The following is an 18,367-nucleotide window of genomic DNA, read 5'->3' on the forward strand; positions in this document are numbered from 1 at the left end:
CATTCAAATATCTGTCTGCAGTCGATGTGATGGATTTAGACCTGCCATCACTCAGAGCAACTTCAGAAGTAAAGAAAATGACTTTTGAGAAAGATTTATGAGGAAACATTCCTAAAGGAATACAACTGACTCGGCTGATGATTCTGTCTAGTAACTACTGACCATCACCTGCCCATTTCCTAAATAGGCTTCTGTCCAAAAGCAGCTGCTTGTCTTCATTGGACAACTCCAGATGCTCCACTAAATGCCTTTGGCAGCCCTGAAAATGCTCCCTCCTCGCTTTGTCTTAATTGTAATGGCCGCCTGAGCTGACAGGGCTTGTTATCAGCATCTATGTCCAAAATACTTTTGTCTCCGAAATGATATTTTGCCTTTGTGGCCTCTGCAACAATAAAAAAGTAAGGGAAATCAAAGCTGTGGCATTTCAGATCCATTAAACCACTGCCGAATTGAAACAGAATGTAACACTTCCTATGAGTGTATTCTGTATTCATAAACCTTTACGTGGCATACTTACCTTATATTATCTGGCACAAGTCTTAAGCTTTAGAATAATCTGTAATAATTCCAAATATAACACTTCATAAAACAAGTGTAATGGAATTTTTTAAGTCAGTTTCCTTTACACATTATACATTATTAGGGTTAAAATGCATTCATAAATTGATAATGACAATGGTATAATACATTAAACATATACTTTCTATATAAGATAATGTTTTACTCTGAACAATGGAGTGAAGATAAAAGATCAAGACTTTGATGAAGAGTCTATCAAAGAGCAGATTGTTGTCTTTTTTTCATTCTATATTGAAATGCAGAAACATGTGACAAGCAACAGGAACGTAGTGTAATTCCCAGAGTGATAGCTACACAGAGCTCGCTCTGTGGTCTTTGACACACTGCGAGCTCATGTGAATGCCATCTGTGCTGCTGTCTCCATCTGATCTGCACAAGAACTTATTTCCCAGGAGATTCTCCATTTTTTTATGGCAATATGTCTGTCTCCGTGATCTTTGTTTTTCTCTTCCACCTTGCTCATATTTCTGAGACTCATTACAGTTCATCCGCCGCTCACTGTCTCACCACCTTCTGTTCAAATGAGAAAAAAATAGGAGATAAAAGAGAAGAGAAGAGAAGAGAAGAGAAGAGAAGAGAAGAGAATGCAAATCTGGTAAAGACTGGCTCACACTACAGGATAACCAGGTAGATTTTAAGGCTGATTTGCTCCTCCCGACAATCGCAATTCCCAAACTATCCTGTAGTGTGGGGATTCCAGAATCCAATCTTTACTTCTCCGATCTTCCCCATGTGCAGTGCAGGAATGTAGCCTGTTAACATAATTGCCAGCAAAATCAGAAACATACATTTCTACATCTCTTTACTGGTAATAAATAAATAAATGAATAAATAAATATCTAATGTTCTAAATATTATTCAAATGTTAAATATACACACACTTTCTTTATAACTGAAACATTCCATAATATTCATATAACAGAAAACACTGTAATTTTGCATATATGTTTTGTTTATTATACTTATACTTAGTTATACTGTCAGGAAAATGATTCACTCTTACATATTTGTGGCAAAATATGTGAACCTCTAGGATGAACTGATCATTTGAGGGTGAAATTTGGGTCAGATGTTTTCAGTCAATGGGATGACAATATGTTGTGCTAAAGCTTCAGTATCACTTTGCTAGCACGGATGATAAAAACCTGTTTAGTGTAATACTCTACAATTTTGCCTCCTCTATGTCTACAGCTACAGTACACCTAAAGGCCAACATTTGATGTCTAGTGAATTGTTATTTGACCAATTGGTTTCTTCTAGCTGGAAATGGCATTAGCAAGTGACATAAGATTGTAAGAAATTGCTCTGGAGATATAAATGCAATACAAATAATGTTTGTTTTAACATTTCTACAAAATAGGCCACATCACAAATCATTCATACCCATTGTTACTAATCAATGGCAAAGCCTTTATTTGCCATTGCAGCAATCAAACCCTTCTTAAAAGAAACCCTTCTTTTTGCATGAATCCAGTGGGATTTTTCTCCACTCCATTTTTTGAGATGATTATTGAGGTTTGAAGGTGTCCTTGACATTACTCTGCTCTTTGGTTCATTCAACAGATTTTCAGTAGCACTGAGGTCTGGAATTTGTCTGGTCCACTCCAGCTATGTACATATTGTTTGTGTGCCTGTCCTTGAGACGTGGTTGGTGTTCTTGGTTTGAGCAACCTTGTGTAGCCTTGTGGCATATCTGCTTTGAAATTTTGGTACTAGAATGACTCATGTTCATCTGGATGCCCTTAGTAGTGATCTTTAGATTCACCTTGGCCCCTCTGGCTAACATGTTTGTCAGTGCAGGGGCCACTTTTGTCTTCCTACCATGTGCTATGGAAGTTTTCACTTTGGGACTGTAATATTTGATTATTCTTCTCACAGTTGCCACTGGCATTCAGAAAAACTTGGATATAGCTTTATAGCTTTTACACGCCTTGTGAGCAGCCACAATGTGCAACCAGATGTTCTCACTATGCTCTTTGTGTTTAGCCATGATTTGCAATTGACTGTTAATGAGCAGAGGCTATTCTCAATTTGAAGTTGATTAGAATACTTTACAACATGATTTCCTATTTGAAGCATGTTTTCATATGTGAAGCTTGTTGATTCTTCTTTTATATATATATATATATATATATATAAGAGAAGAGAATGGAGGTATGGAGGACCTTGTTATATGTGTGATTTAGAGTATCTTTAATTTGAGAAATAAAGAAGCTGAAAAACGTGAAGAATTAAGGTGCTGTGGAGAGTGTTGTAAAAGCAGCCACAAAGGCAATTTATAATCCCCAAGAATGATACAGCTCTCCTTGAATGAATTGGGGAAAAAAACAAGAAAAGAAGGTGAAGCAAAGAAGAGACAAGAAAAGGGAGAACAAAAAAAACATCTCGTAACATTCCAGAGCAGAGCCCTGGGGAGAAATTTTCCATGCTCATGTGACCATGCATGTGAACAGTGGTTAAATCATGATTTGTAGGAGTGCAGGGAGCTAGTGGTAGAAAGAGGGAAAGGGAGAGAGGGGAAAAAAGTGAAGAAAAGAAAGAAACACACACCCCACAGAAGCCACGAGAAAGAAGTTTCCAATGGCTCACTGCCACCAAACCCAGACTGAATAATTCATTTACTACCTGCAGCTCTTTACATTTTTTTAACACCAAACATCAGTCGGTTATTTACCCTCCAAAGTCTACACAAAAATTCTGATTAGATGGAGTTGACAAACTAAGTTATTTGTTGCCATTATTGATAATAAAACAATCATTAAAAAAAATAGGGTCAGAAACTAAAATTACTTGGCAACAGCTCACCTCACTGCCTTTAATAATTTACATTTGTATCCACTACTCTTTCAACATTTCTTCTGAAGTGAAGGGTGTTATTCTGGAGTTTGTTCCTCTTCTCTGCAGTATCTGTCTCTACTCTTCTGAAAGCACTGTCATGAAGAAAAGTCCCAAACTATTTCTTAGGGCACAAACGCTTGTCACTGAGATGGCACCTTCAGGGAGATATCTTTTGAACATTTAATTAAGGAGCTTAATTGTACCATTTTTCATTGTACCTTTAAAGAGACAAAATGTACCCTAAAGAACAATCATGTACCCTACATTAAAGGTAACAAAATTTAAGCCCCAAACGGTGCAATGTTGACTCATTAGGGCACAGCCACAGTGACAAGCAATTTTGTTGTTTCAGATAGCAAGCTTAACTTCATTGCATACAAATTTTGGGCTGAACATAAAAACTGGGCTGAACATACACTGAAAAACTGACAAAGCATGACAGTAAATGACTGTAAACTTTCAGTTTATACCATAAATACATATAACAGGCAAAACAATCATTCCTTTATCTCTTTACTGGTATAAAACAATACAAATATACACTCACTGTGTTTATAACGGAAAAATTCTGTAATATTCAATATTCATCAAATGACAACACTGTAATTTTTGCATAGATTTTTTCTAAAATGTAATTATTATAATCATACATAAGATAAGATGTAATATATCCTATGTCAATCCATAAGAGCTTCATATAGGGCCCAGCACACTCTCTTCCTACCTAATCACTTTATTACTACAACCACTCATCAGTGCATTTCCTTCTAAGCACCTGATTATGTCTCCATGTAGACCTCCCCTGCCACAAACTAACCTTACAAGCTGATAGAACATGCTTCAGCGTTCCAATCCCTGTACATAATCTACAGCTAGGGTCTTCACCTACCCACTGTCCAAGATTTTGTGGAGTTGGAAGGACATCGTAAGTTGCTCCAAGCAAAAACTTAATATGACTTGCCTCCATCGCCCATAATTCTTATTTTATCACTGTTAGAGGGATGGGACTCATGGGTTAGCTCCCAGCATGCCTAGCAGCTCTTTAGTTCCTGTTATTTTCAGGGTTTATGGACCACTAGCACAATGTACTGTGACATATGTCCGTTTTCCGAACTACACGTCTGTTTACTTTTTCCTACTGCCTATCAACCCTTACACTTCGGATCTCCTTGCCTGTTTCATTATTAGTTTGTAGTGATTTTGTACATAGTCTTTTTATTATTTACCATCAGCCTATATTCAAGCACTGGAGTGTGGCACCCAATACATCTTGTCACACACCAAGCCCAAATACTGCCCAGGTCCTCGCTCGTTTAGGTACTACTCCCTTTTAAGACTGACATTCATGATTTTAATTTAAAAAAAATAAATAAATAAACAAAAATAAAAATGTTTTCCTATCCATTTGCTGCTCTTCAGTCTGTTTGCGTTCTGGAAACCAGTGTAACATGTGAAACCAGGTGACATGGCTCTTCAAATCATCACTGACTGTGGAAACTTCACACTAGACTTAAGCAGCTTGGACTGTGTCTCTCCACTCTTCCTCCAGACTCTGGGACCTTGATTTTCAAATGAAATGCAACATTTACTGTGATCTGAAAACAAGACTTTGGACACTGAGTAACAGCCCAGTCCTTTTTCTCCTGGGCCCAGGTGAGACACTTCTGGTGTTATCTCTGGGTCATGAGCGGCTCGACACAAGGAGTGCGACAGTTGTGGCCCATGTACTGGACACGTCTGTGTGTGATGGCTCTTGAAGCACTGACTCCAGCAGCAGTCCACTCCTTGTGAATCTCCCCCACATTTGTGAAAGGTCTTTTCTTTACAGTCTTTTCAAGGTGGTTTTCCCTGTTGCTTGTGCACCTTTTTCTACCACTTTTTTTCTTCCACTCAACTTTCCATTAATATGCTTGGATACAGCAGGAGTGTGTCAGTGACTACCTTCTGGACCTCTGTGAAGTCAGCACTCTTCCCCATGATTGTGGAGCCAACTGAATCAGATTAAGAGACCATTTTAAAAGCTTGGGAAACCTTTGTAGGTGTTTTGTGTGTTATTCTGATTTTCTGAGATAATGACATTTTCACTGGCTGTAAGCCATAATCATCAACATTAAAAGAAATAAACACTTGAAACTCTGTTTGTAATAAATCGATATAATATGAGCTTCACATTTTAAATTGAATTACTGAAATCAATGTACTTTTTGATGATATTCTAATTTATTGAGGTTCACCTGTATGTTGTCTTTAGTTTTAAATGACAAAACCGAGCCTCTGTGTAACAGATTTAGACCAATGAGAGGCAAACAAACACTGTCTAAACAACAGTCTAACACTCAGAATTAAAAAATGAATGTCTTTTCTCCTTGGTTAAAAAGCAGGCCAAGACTTTAATTGTCAGAAAATAATTTAACATAAAAATGATGAGTTTTTTTTTTCTTGAATCAGTTTATTAAAGTTGTTTGTTTCTCCTTGAATCATCAAATAGGATGCCAAATAGTTGAACATAAGCCAGCTTACCTCAGTCCCCTGAGACCTGAGGGGCTTTGTCTGGTCTCTCTCAGGTCCTCTCTAAGCCATCATTTTTCTGCTGAATGACAGCTGTAATGTTGCATTGTGACGGGTTCCTATATCCCAGAGCCCCGAAGGACGAGCAGGACACACGCTCTTGTGAGCATGCTAGCCTGTCCCCTCAGTATTTCACTGACCACACTATGTAGGTTTAGCAAATTTTGGAAATTGGTGGCCTTACTTTTGGATTGTTAAAAACATTTTGTAACATGTTGTGTTGCATTCCATTTCCATGTGTGCATTGACTTGATGATTGTGAGTGTGTACACACTGAAGGAGTATTCAAAGAGGACTAGATCTGAAATTGATAATGGAAATGTGACTGAAACTCATGCCCTGCTACGTCAAATAGAATAGCTTTGTTGACATGTCAAATGAATTTGCCTCCAAATACCCCACTGCCCACTGAAGAAATGTTGAATGAGCTGGCCATATAGTGTATATATATGTATGATCCAAAATAATTATCTTGCTATGTGTATGCTGTTTTGTATTTTACCATAAAAATAGAAAGCAGTGTTCAGATGGCAGTGTCAATAAATGGGCTCATGAGAACACTCCATCTGCAACAAAAGCCATCAACACAATTTCAGTAATGTACACATGAGTGCTGTGTGCCAGGCCTCACCAATGTTACTTAGGTAAAAGCCCATCAAGCCAGACCACATTTTTTTGAGCCTGCTGGTGTGACGTTAAGATACAAAGACTTCTGAATGGTCTCAACCAAATCAGACCTGACAACTCTGATATGTCAATTAATATTTCAAGCTTTACAGTGCAACTGGCAGCAGCAAAAGAACAGTATTTTTATAATTATAAAATCTCTATATATAGAGAGTGAATGCTGATATATATATATATATAGAATGAACGTCAATATATATGGAATGAATGTTGATATATATGGAATGAACGCTGATGGTCCGTGTACATTTTATTAGTTCTTAGACTGAATGTAGAACGAGAGAAACGAAAGAAACTGCTCGTTTATTCGTTTTCCATTTGAACACATGATGACATTATTTCTGTCTGCAAAACGAATATATGGTTCATTATTTTGATTGGGAAGTTTTTGCGAGCTTAAAGCACTAATTTCACTTCATTGGTCTGTCTGAGCGATTACTTGTTCTTTAGCAGCTATCCGCAGATAAAATGAAAGTCCCAAACTTGTAGACGTTACTGGGTGCTCTACTGAGCAACTCTCTGCAGTTAAAGTTAAAGTCTCAAACCACTTAGACGTCAGGGGCTCTATGCACTCATGTGCACACATGTATTATATGTTTGTAATTATATGTGTATTCCAAAAAATATTATTGCTATTAATTTATTTATTTTTGTCTTATCTTTGACTATTTATGTTTGTCTATTTTTTTTTTCTTGTACGTTTTTATTGAAATTTATGAGGGTTTTTTGTTTGTCCCCACCCCACCTTCTTTTCTTGATTTTGTATACATTACTGTCTGCTCTAATCTGTTTGTGTGAAATTAAACACCATACGTGCTTTAGCATTAAAATTTAACATGGGGTGGGAGATTACATGTTATTTTTAATAGTACAGAACCCCTGACGTCTAGGGGGTTTGAGACATTTATTTTAACTGCGAAGTCTAAGAGCTTGGGACTTTTATTTTATCCTCAGATAGCTGCTAAAGAACAGGTCATCTCTCAGACGGACCAATGAAATGAAAGTAGTGCTTTAAGCCCTCCCGCACTTCCCAATCAAAATAATGAACCATATATTTGTTTTGGAGACAGAAAAAATGTCTTCGTGTGTTCAAATGTAAAACGAATAAACGAGCCGTTTGTAATCAGCCTGTTGTAATCAGTTATTTCAGAAAATGTAATCATTAAATATCAATATTTGTACTAAAATGTAATTAAAATGTACTTAAATTTTACACTCTTTAAACACTCATATTTTTAGGTGACGAAAAGAGCACCCATGCAAAATGTGCTTTATTTAACAGTGGAATATCGCAAATCTTAACAAGCATGCTCGTAAGCACTTTGTAAGGTGTTTGTAATGTTCTTTGTTACTGCCTCTATCTCCCTTGTGCTTTTGTTCACACATGTTCCCTATGTATTTATTTATTTAGCTATGTGCTCCTGTTCCCTCTGTGATCATTTGCCACACCCCCTCATTCATAACACATGCTCTTGATTACTACCCAGGTTTACGTCGTCTTTTTGTCTTTGGGTGTGTGTGTGTGTGTGTGTGTGTCACTAGATTGCAGTCAATCGGATCTTTTAAGCTCTTGTGGGCCACATCAAATGACACAGTGGGCCACATTTGGCCCACTGGCCTTGAGTTTGACACATGTGGTCTAGGGTTAAAAGCCTAAAAAATATGAAGGGTCAAACCTGAACAGCCCTGGTGTGAAAGACTTGACACTTGTGCATTACAAACAAAGTTGGTTAGTAGACCCTTTCTTTCATTATTTCAGCAACAGATTTTAGGTGTGTTCATGTTGAACTTAATTTGTTGTAGCTTGAGGTTTTCGCAGCATAATGACACTAGTCCTTGTGGCTAAAAAATTGGCCATGACTTCATTAATCTTCACTGAACTCCCACAAACCTGAGAACTAAGATAATAATAGCTATGCCTAGAAGAATATAATTGTTTTGCTTAAAAGTTGGTCTTAAGTCTCCGAGGAGTCCTAATGGCGATTCGTCTTAAATTCCTCAGAGAAAAGTATTCTGAAAAATAGCATGAGCCAAAAACAGGAGATAGAGAGCAGAAATGGAGCATCAGTTCCGTTTGGTAAATCTGACCACAGTGTGAAACTACAGGGTGGGCCATTTAGTCTGAGCTAGCATTTCTCCTGCGGTGTTGCTATCAGTGTGTGAAGAGTGGGAGAAGAGGGTTGCATTGACAATCCAACACAATGGGCAGCACCTTGAACACATTTTATAAGTGGTCAGAAACTTGTAAATAACTCATGAAAGAATAAAGTTACGTGAAAACCGAGCACACCATTGGTTTTTTTTGTTTGTTTTTTTGTGAAATTCCCAATAACTTTGATGTGTCACATGACCCTCTTCCCATTGAAAAAACACTCCCCCCCACTCCCATATGCTAATGCCACAAACAGGAAGTTAATATCACCAACCATTCCCATTTTATTAAGATGTATCCATATAAATGGCCCACACTGCATACTGGGATCTTGAAATTCAAAGCACATGAGCAGAGTATTTATCTGCAATTGAATTAAAGACATTTTTCATCAAGTCTTTTCTGTTATCATTTTATTATCATTTGGGCCAGAAGTGTCTCACCTCAGGTCTCCTGTTTATTTATTTTATTTCTTCTGAGGAGAATTCGCATTAATTCTCCTGAGTCATCAACTAGCAACTTGTCAGGAATACATTTTTCTTTTGGGGATTGTCTGGGTGTAGTATACAACCCACCTCCGAGATCTGACAAGGATAAGAAGACAAAAACAAGACACTGTGTCTGAATTCTACCATATTCTTAGAGTGAATGAGAATGAATCCTAAATCCAGGGGCTCCTGTAGGGCTATCCAGAGCATATTCAGTGCATTAGACCACCGCGTGTGGAGTTAACTCTCCTTCAAAACAACACACACTCTAGTATTTTCTTTGTAGAAATAATGACTTTACCAGGAACGGGAGCTCAAGGTCTAGATTCGGAACTAGAGAGGGTTTTAATGCTACGTTTCAAGCACAGATGGAACTTGTATGTTCTTATGATCTCCATGGGATACAAAATCACATTTTCTTTGTCCAGTGCTATTTCTCTTCCTTTTATGAGCAGACTACAATAGTGCCTTGAGGCCTCTTTTTTGTTTGTGTGATCCACTGTATTTCAAAAGCATATGGCACAAAGAGAAAAATGGATTATGCTGATTACATGCATATTTATATCATATAGCGGGGCAACATCAACTGCAATTTGCTTAAAGTAGCCCTAAAGTCATAATTTATGAATAATAAATTTTCAATATTTTTAACTACAGAAGAATAGTTCCAAACCCTTACTAATTATAAATATGAGGATCTATTAATAATGGCCTTTCACTTTCCAAACTCTGTGGCCTAGTGGATCATAACAAAATGGTTGGGGGAATACACTCCTTTATGTTGAAACAGATGTAACAATGAAATTATATGTACAAAATATGTAGACTAAATGTATTCATACTTGTTAACCTCTTATAATTAGTAGGTTTACCTTCTTTAAAATGCATAAATTGCTGAAAATTTCAACTGTGCAAATACTGTACATTGTGTATGATCAAGGTGTGAAATACAGGGGGGTCCCAGACCCACTAATAAACTTTTTGGACCCTCTGAAATACACAAATCTGTTTTCTGTGGTATACGTTCTGATTTTAATTTTCTTAACTACCCAGTGCAGCAGCACTGGTCTGTCACAGATAGGCGCTGTACTGAATTGGTCAGTTATCTTGCTCCGAATATTGCTTTGCTCTGCTTGAGAAAACAGCAACAATGGTTCTTATTCTGTGCTCCTGTGCTCCCCTCCAAAAGGGGGATGGCACAGGTGTTTTACTGTTGACACAAATATAGCACGTGCCTGATGGTCTGTGGTACTTTTTGTGTAATGTTGAGGGTGTGGCATGGTGTGTGTTTAAAATCTGAGTAGCATATATATGTATAATTTGAATTATCTGGTTACGTTATGCTCTGAAAATGCAATAGCAATCTAAATTGTTAATTTATTTTCAGCCCAAATAGTAGAACATAGGGACCCCCCTGTTATAAGTGGGTATTCCACACACTGTGTTAAGAATTAATTGAAATGAGATATTCTGGAGCAGCTGCACAAAAGCTCTAGGTCATCATATCTTGCAAAGGACTGTGTATGAAGTCCCCAGCAATAGACTGTGTGGGATCTGTGTAGCAATGGAGCTCCACACATTACCTTATGGTTTATCAGATGGTTATGAGTGACCAGAAATGATGCAAACCACAGGCATTATGAGAGCATGGTCGTTTCTCAATATACGTTCTTGTGTGTTCTTGCTTGACATCATCTTCCACTGCTAGATTGTGTTCCTATACACAAGAACACAAAAGCAAAGGACAGTTAAAATGTCCAGATATTATTCTCACTCCGCCCAAAATAACAAGGATGCATTAGTTCATAACTTGGCAATGAGAACAACCTGAATAACCCATCATTCACTGCGGCATCACAAATATGCTCTTGTAAGGTGAACTTATGAATAACGTTCTTTTATAGAACACAAGTCCATTCTTTGTGTCCTTGGTATTGAGAAACAGCCCATGTAATAGATGCTGCATCCCATTTACCTCAAATGTCGGAGTTAGAAATGACATCTCTCCCAAGCTGAGCACATTCCAGTTAAACATTCAGGTTTTCATTGTTAGCACTGTTAGCTATGCCAGTTGATAACTGTGCATTATGTAATGGTTTATGCTTTTTAAACACCATGGAAACACGTTCACAGCAGTTGGACAGTTACTGTGTACATGACCAATATAATGACACACAAATATATAGAAGTTTGCTGCAATCAGATTTGCAGTGGTCCAAAAGTTGTCAACCCAGAAATTTCAAAATGTTGTTGTTCATTATAGGTTCATTACAGGCTTCTTACAGGCTCAGCCATACCCTAAATGCTCAGCGCTGCCTGACAATGCTATGGGAAACTGTTGCTATCCATTCTGACCGAAGATGGCGCTGATCATGTAGCGTCTGTTCGAGCCTGTATCAAGTGCAAATCTGGTGGCGGCAATCAATTTCTCAAACAATTTTAGTCTTTTTGATATGCTACATGACCACATTCTCATTGGTAAAACTTGTTGTTGATTTAATATGGCAGCCATATTCCGGATATAGCCTAAAGTCCCCCTCACCTATTACTTGCTGGGGTGTTCAGATATTCACATATATATCATAAATATGAAAATGTTTTAATGTAGTGTACATTCAAGCTTAAAATAAGCTGATGCACAATGTACCTCAAGTTATTTTTTTGAGATACTACTGTTATAATAACACAATATTCAACAAGTACACATTTGTAATTGTAATCATTGTAAACCACCGTGCATGTTTTTTTTGGCCTATTGTAAAAGCATGTTTTTGAGTGCAGGTGTTCTTTTAATAAGTGAATATTCAGAACCAAACTTCCCAGGGGTGGTAGAAATTCTCCTAATGGACAGTTAATTCTTATCCTTGTTGCATGCTGCTAGGTAAATAAAAGACGTTGGTTCAAACCCATCGGCACCCTTGGCCCGATGAGCTGCTGATATTTGAATAGCAAACACGACAGAGAGCAAATCAATACATTACTCAAGGCATCTTCAGGGTGGACGTGGTCCTGAGCTGTAATGAATAAATCTCTCTCTCTCTCTCTCTCTCTCTCTCTCTCTCTCTCTCTCTCTGTCTCTTTTTTCTCCACGTTTTTCACCTTGAACTGTATCTTCGCCACCTCCACGAGCCTCTCAGGCACAGCTAATTAAATTTCATTATCCTTATTATTATCCCTATTTCTTTACAATATCAGGCTCCTTTAAATTGAGCTCGCCTGCTAATGCAAAGTCTAAAGATGGAGAGGAAAAGAATTACCCAGAGTCCTTGTGGTCTGCTGCAGTAACCTAGCACATGGAAGGAAAACGTGGGAGAGAGGGAGACAGAACACAAGGGAATGAGAGAAACAGGGGAGGCTTTTGAAAGTGGGCTTTTGGTTAATTGTGAGGCCTTCATTCAAGATGAATGTATTAATAAATTCTCCAGACAGACTGCTAGAGGAGGAGGTAATGAGTTACAGGTACTCTACTAAGATTATTAGGGTTTATTTCTCTTTTAAAAGAAAGTTTGTCTTATGGTGTGTGTGGTAGTGGGTTTTGTTTATTATGTACAGTATTACTAATAACCCTGTTGAAGTCATGCTTTGATTTATTGAAGTAATTGATCACATTTTATTTATTTTGGCTCATTTTTGACAGTTATTGATGAAACACCCAACTGTATTTTTTCTGATGAGAGTATTGATCAGAAATCCTTTTCTCTTTGCTCACGTAATAGTCTCTATTCTTCTAAGAAGGCTTTACTCTGAATGTTGGAACAGTAATTGATCACTGAGCCACACTAACTAGCCACACAAGTAAGATCAGGCAGTGATGTTTCATGATTAGCTCTGAACCTACAGCACCACTCCAACTCATTCTACAGGTATTGGTAATCACTCCAGAGAATGTCCAGCCTATTGCTGAACCATCACTGGATTATTAACACCTAACTGGTTTCTACATTCATTGTCCATTTTATTAGCTCCACTGACCATACAGGAGCACTTTGTAGTTCTGTAAATACAGACTGTAGTCCACCTGTTTCTCTGCATAATTTCTTATTCCCATCTCAATCTCCTCTTCAGTGGTCCCCCCAGAGCAGGTATGATTAGTGACTATCAGTGACAATAGATAGAGACAATAGACAATAGAGAGTTGTGGCGATGCGTTTTTGTTGCACCGGTACGTGAATCAGACACAGAAGTGCTGCTAGACCTCGTTTGTCCACCTCGAAGATGTAAAATCAGAGACAGTAGCTCATCTGTTGCTGCACAGTGTGTGTTGATTGTCCTTAAATCCTTCATCAGTGGAGACAGGATGCTGCCGGCTGGATGTTTTTGGTTGGTGGACTGTTTTCAGGAGACCAATGAAACTGATCGCTCTAAAAACTCTAGCAGCTCCATTGTGTCTGATCCACTCGCACCAGCACAACACACACTAACACACCACCACCACGTCAGTGTCACTGCAGCGCTGAGAAAGACCCACCACCCGAAATCATACATGATCTCAGGTGGTCCTGACCATTGAGAGCAATGTGAGATGAGGATAAGAATTTATGCAGAGAAACAGATGGATTACAGTCTGTAATTGTAGAACTACAAAGTGCTCCTGTATGTTCAGTGGAGTTAATAAAATGAACAATTGGTGTAGAGCCAAGGTAGGTGTTCCTAATCCAGTGATCGTTCAGTGTATACCCATGTCTCCAATGTCTGACACTGGGCTGCTCCCATTTAATTTCATGCTTTGCCATAGACATTAAACACTGAGTGCTTTAAACTGAATGTCTGTGTCCATATTTTTTCCACATTTCCGTAGATCAGTGAGATCGCCGTTCGTGTTGTTTTGCTCCACTGAACTTGAAAATGTGTCTTTGTCGTGGTAATGAGGGCAAGTCACAGTCGAGTTGGCAATCAGCCAGTGTGTGACTTGAGTGTGACTCAGATTTGAGTCACTGGCTTGAGTTTCTGTCTCTGATGCTTAACTGATGTTTTTTGGTTTGTTTTGTTTATATGTTTTTCAGGTGTATGACCACAAATACAAGGCACTTCTAGATGGAGTAGAGACTGAGAGCCTAATGGAGATAAATCCTGCTGAACAAGTTGAAATATTTCAAGTGGGAAATGGCACAGATGAAGTTCTGGAAGTCCACGATTTTCAAAATGTAAGAATTTTTGACTGAAATGCCACTTTCTGCCTTAATTTCAGTTTTCTTCACAAGACATTTTCTTCAATAACCTTTCTCCACATTCTGTACTAAACCTAATTTAAAGATGGCCAACTCTACATGGGGAAACCCATTTTTGGAGCATATTTTGGTCAATTTAATGCCAGCATAGCAATAGTATTCTTCCTCTTAGGTTAGTGGCACACTCTGTGGCATGTGGAAAGAGTGTTAAATTAATAAGTTTTCCTTTTTTTTATTCTGTGTGTATGATCTTAATACATAAAGGCTATGTAATGAAGACCAACATTGAAAACACCAGTTTCCAACATCTGAGTTGTTTAATCTTATGTAGTGCGACATTAATATTCTTAAACTCTATATTTGTGTTACAAAATTTTTCCCAATAGCAATTGACTCACATTTGAGGGTCAATTTATTTTCAGAATCTGCTTTTTATTGTTTGGGGCACACTCCCACATAGAACATCATTTAGATTTTAGACAGGGGACAGAATCATTCAAAACACACAGATTAAAACAAGCAAATAAGAAAGACACAGATCATGTTCGAATTTAAGAAAAAGTGTAAGGATTAGAACTGATTTTAGACTAAAGTAATGATAACCCAGGATTTAAGAGTGGATTTAAACCTTCAAACAGTGCATCAGAATGGAGGAAACAAAACTCTGAACACAATCTCTACAGAATCCTGAAGGGTTTAATCATTCTTTGCATTCTCTTAATCATTATGGCTATAAATGTTTTAAATAATTAAACATAGTTGTAAAACTGTTCCTCTTCGTTTCTGAAAAAAAGCACACAAGGGAAATAATTGTAAACCGTGGCCAAAAATGAAAGATTACGTAAAAAGCTTTCTAATGGTAAATAGTCCCCTTAGAAGAGATTATTTTATTATCTGAGCCTCTCTAGGGCTGTGTACTAGGTCTGTAGGGATGTAATAGAAAAAAGACACATCATATATGATGGAGGATGTCATACATTACATGTAGTTGGGAGAATTTTGATCATACTTCAGCAGATGTTTTTCCAAATGAATCATCTCTGGGTTTTTCTCATTTCAAAGAGAAGCAATAAAACTGCGCAGGAAAGTGGCGAGTGACTGAAGAAAGAGTGAAAACGAAGAGGTAATAGATGGCAGGAAATGTGGGTTTTCTGCACCCAGGCGATATTTCTGCAAAACCCTGAAATGAAGAGAGAGCTACCTGAGAGATATTTCTTCAAATGACGAGAAATATTCCTGCTCTGTGTGACAAGGAACATCAGTCTGTCTTGAGGCAAGAAGAAAGACATAAAGCAAATGTAAGAGCATATTTGATGTTGAGAAAAGTCATCGGTGGGGCAAAGTTATATATCATAAAATAGCACGTATATAAAGTGCAAGAGCTGTAAATTTCCTTCTGTTTCTAAACAAGTGTCCAACGTTGTCCGAACAGTCCAGGACAAACACAGACAACTAAATTCACCTTATTTCCCTTATAAGACACAATTAAAAAAAAAACCTATAAAAAACCTATATAAACCATAAACCATATATAAATCCCACTTATTATGACAAACGAGGTGCTCCTGTGGACAAAAATGACTACAATACATGGTTTTCATCACATAAACACATACACATCTACAAATCAATATATTAATCTTAAATCTGCGATGTGTGGCGTAGAAAACAATTAAAAACACATTTCATTTTTCAGTGTTAAAAAAATACATATTTAAAAGAAAATCACACAGCGAAGCTTCAGCAACTAAACGTTAGATATTTGCCTCATCGCCTGCCGGGGTTAAAATAAAAGTGTTAATTGAAATCTTTAGATGACATTAAGCAGTTCATTAACACTCAGGTATTCATTAACAATCTATTATTCATTTGTTGGCAATACGTATTTACGCAGAAGTATGTAGTTATTACATAGTCCAGGAAAAGCCTCAGTACGTTTAAGATAGATGTGAAAGCTGCAGCCAGAGTCCTAACTAAATGCTTGATTATAAAATTCTTTTACTGACATACAAAGCCCTTCATGGTCTTGCCCCTGAATACTTGCAAGAAGTTTTTTTCCTATTACAGACAATCACATCCACTTAGGTCACAAGACTCTGGCTTTCTACTAATTCCAAGAATTCAAAAGACTTCAGCAGAAGACATTTTTCTTATAAAGCCCTGCAACTCTGGAATAATCTTCCAGTTAATGTTCAGGACTCAGACACAGTCTCAGTCTTTAAGTTTAGCCTGAAAACGCACGTATTTAGTGTAGCTTTTAGTAATTAACCTTTCCCCTCAGATAAAGGCAAAAGACTCAGGGGTTCAGTGACATAGGTAATTATGGTAAACTCAGATGATGGTGCTGTTGTCCCACTGCTCACAAGCAGGAGGATGCCAGCGTTTCAGGGTGCCCTCTTGTCTGTTACATGCTGGTTCTATCCTTTTAATTTGAATGCCGTAGTTAGATCTGTCCAAGTCGCTCGCCACACTCTGACAATATTCATAATCTCTTTAACCCTTAAATACAAACTAATCTAAAGCCACCTCACTACTCCCTTTGAATTAATGACTGCCCTCCTGTCCTTGTGACACTGATGGAGGACTGGCTGCCACCTGGACCTGGACTCACCTGCCTTCAAACCAGTAACCTGCCCTCCAGTCCCAGTATCTGCTACACTCCGTACCTTCACACCACATCGTTGGCCCCTGTCGTCAGCAGCCCCTGGATATTGGAAGAGTTTGATTCAGCACAGACCTTAACGAAAGACCTCCATTACCTACACAGACTCCAAGCCTGCTTCTACCTGCAGTTTGAAATTAAAACTCCATTGTTTATAATGTGTTTGACCAGAAGAGGATGCGTCCCCTTTGTGAGTCTCATAGTCCCCACGTATGTAGCCTTCAGATAAAGTGTTTCCAAGTTTTTATCAGCCTGCCATTCCTTGTTTCTTATCCCTGTAATGAAGTGTCTCTCCTTCATTTTCTGGTCGAATAGGCACAGCAATCAGAAAAAAAAGCATCCAAAAAGATTGTTCTTTCCTCTATGAAGCAGCATGCCATTACAGGAGATTGAACAGCAGTTAATCATGATCATTTTAGACATAAACAATGCACTTTTTGGGGTTGGTTTGATCCCACTTTGCTGTTGTTTTACCCCCCCACCCACAAACAGATCAGAATGGCTGGGTGTTCTTTCTTATCATGCTGTGAACATATGGTTTAACAGAGATATCAGCAGAGAACCAGGAGGAGAGAGCTTTTCTATTTCAGTGTCATGAATTTAGATACGCTCACATTCGCACTAGATACAGCAAGTGTAATAACAAAAGAGAAATGTTTGTGCTCATGTTCCGAGAAATCCGAACAGGGATATGAGCTACCTGAGATCATGAAAATTCCATAATCTATTTTCAATAAAGCTAAGATATATTGTTTTTCTTTAGTGCACAGACAAGTTGCAATGTAATAGTGTGTCTCATACTACTGCATTTTTTAGATGCTGCCAGGGTTTTGATGACACATCCTATGGATCCTGTACTCATAGGAATACATTATAACTTAGAAATAATGCCCCATAATTCCATATATTATTTTCATATATTGCATGGTACCATATACAATGAGTATATTGTTGTCTGTGGTTAGAGAGGTTCATAACATATTAAAAAGCCCAATGACTATGTAATCCTGCTGTGAGGATTATATTGCATTCAGCCTTAAGGGTCTAAATGAGTTCAGATGTTGATGTTCAGTGATTGGATATTAAGTTTATCAGTCTTCACTTCTCTACAGTCTTGTTCTCTGATGATTTGTGTGGTAGATCATTCTAAGCGCTGCAGTGATACTGATGTGGTGGCGGTGGTGTGTTAGTGTTTGTTGTGTCGGTATGAGTGGGTCAGCCATAG

The 18,367-nt window shown here is 37.9% G+C and overlaps 1 protein-coding gene across 1 annotated transcript in view; it reads left to right on the forward strand.

The window, feature by feature from the left end:
• tnmd (tenomodulin) overlaps window positions 1–18,367 on the forward strand; it is a 73,762-nt gene that overhangs the window by 32,018 nt on the left and 23,377 nt on the right. Inside the window, exon 3 of the mRNA XM_066649847.1 lies at window positions 14,316–14,456. Coding sequence (XP_066505944.1) covers window positions 14,316–14,456 — 141 coding nt within the window. The remainder of the gene's footprint in view (window positions 1–14,315; window positions 14,457–18,367) is intronic.

This window comes from Hoplias malabaricus, chromosome 17, assembly GCF_029633855.1.
Source record: "Hoplias malabaricus isolate fHopMal1 chromosome 17, fHopMal1.hap1, whole genome shotgun sequence".
NCBI classification, from domain to species: domain Eukaryota; kingdom Metazoa; phylum Chordata; class Actinopteri; order Characiformes; family Erythrinidae; genus Hoplias; species Hoplias malabaricus.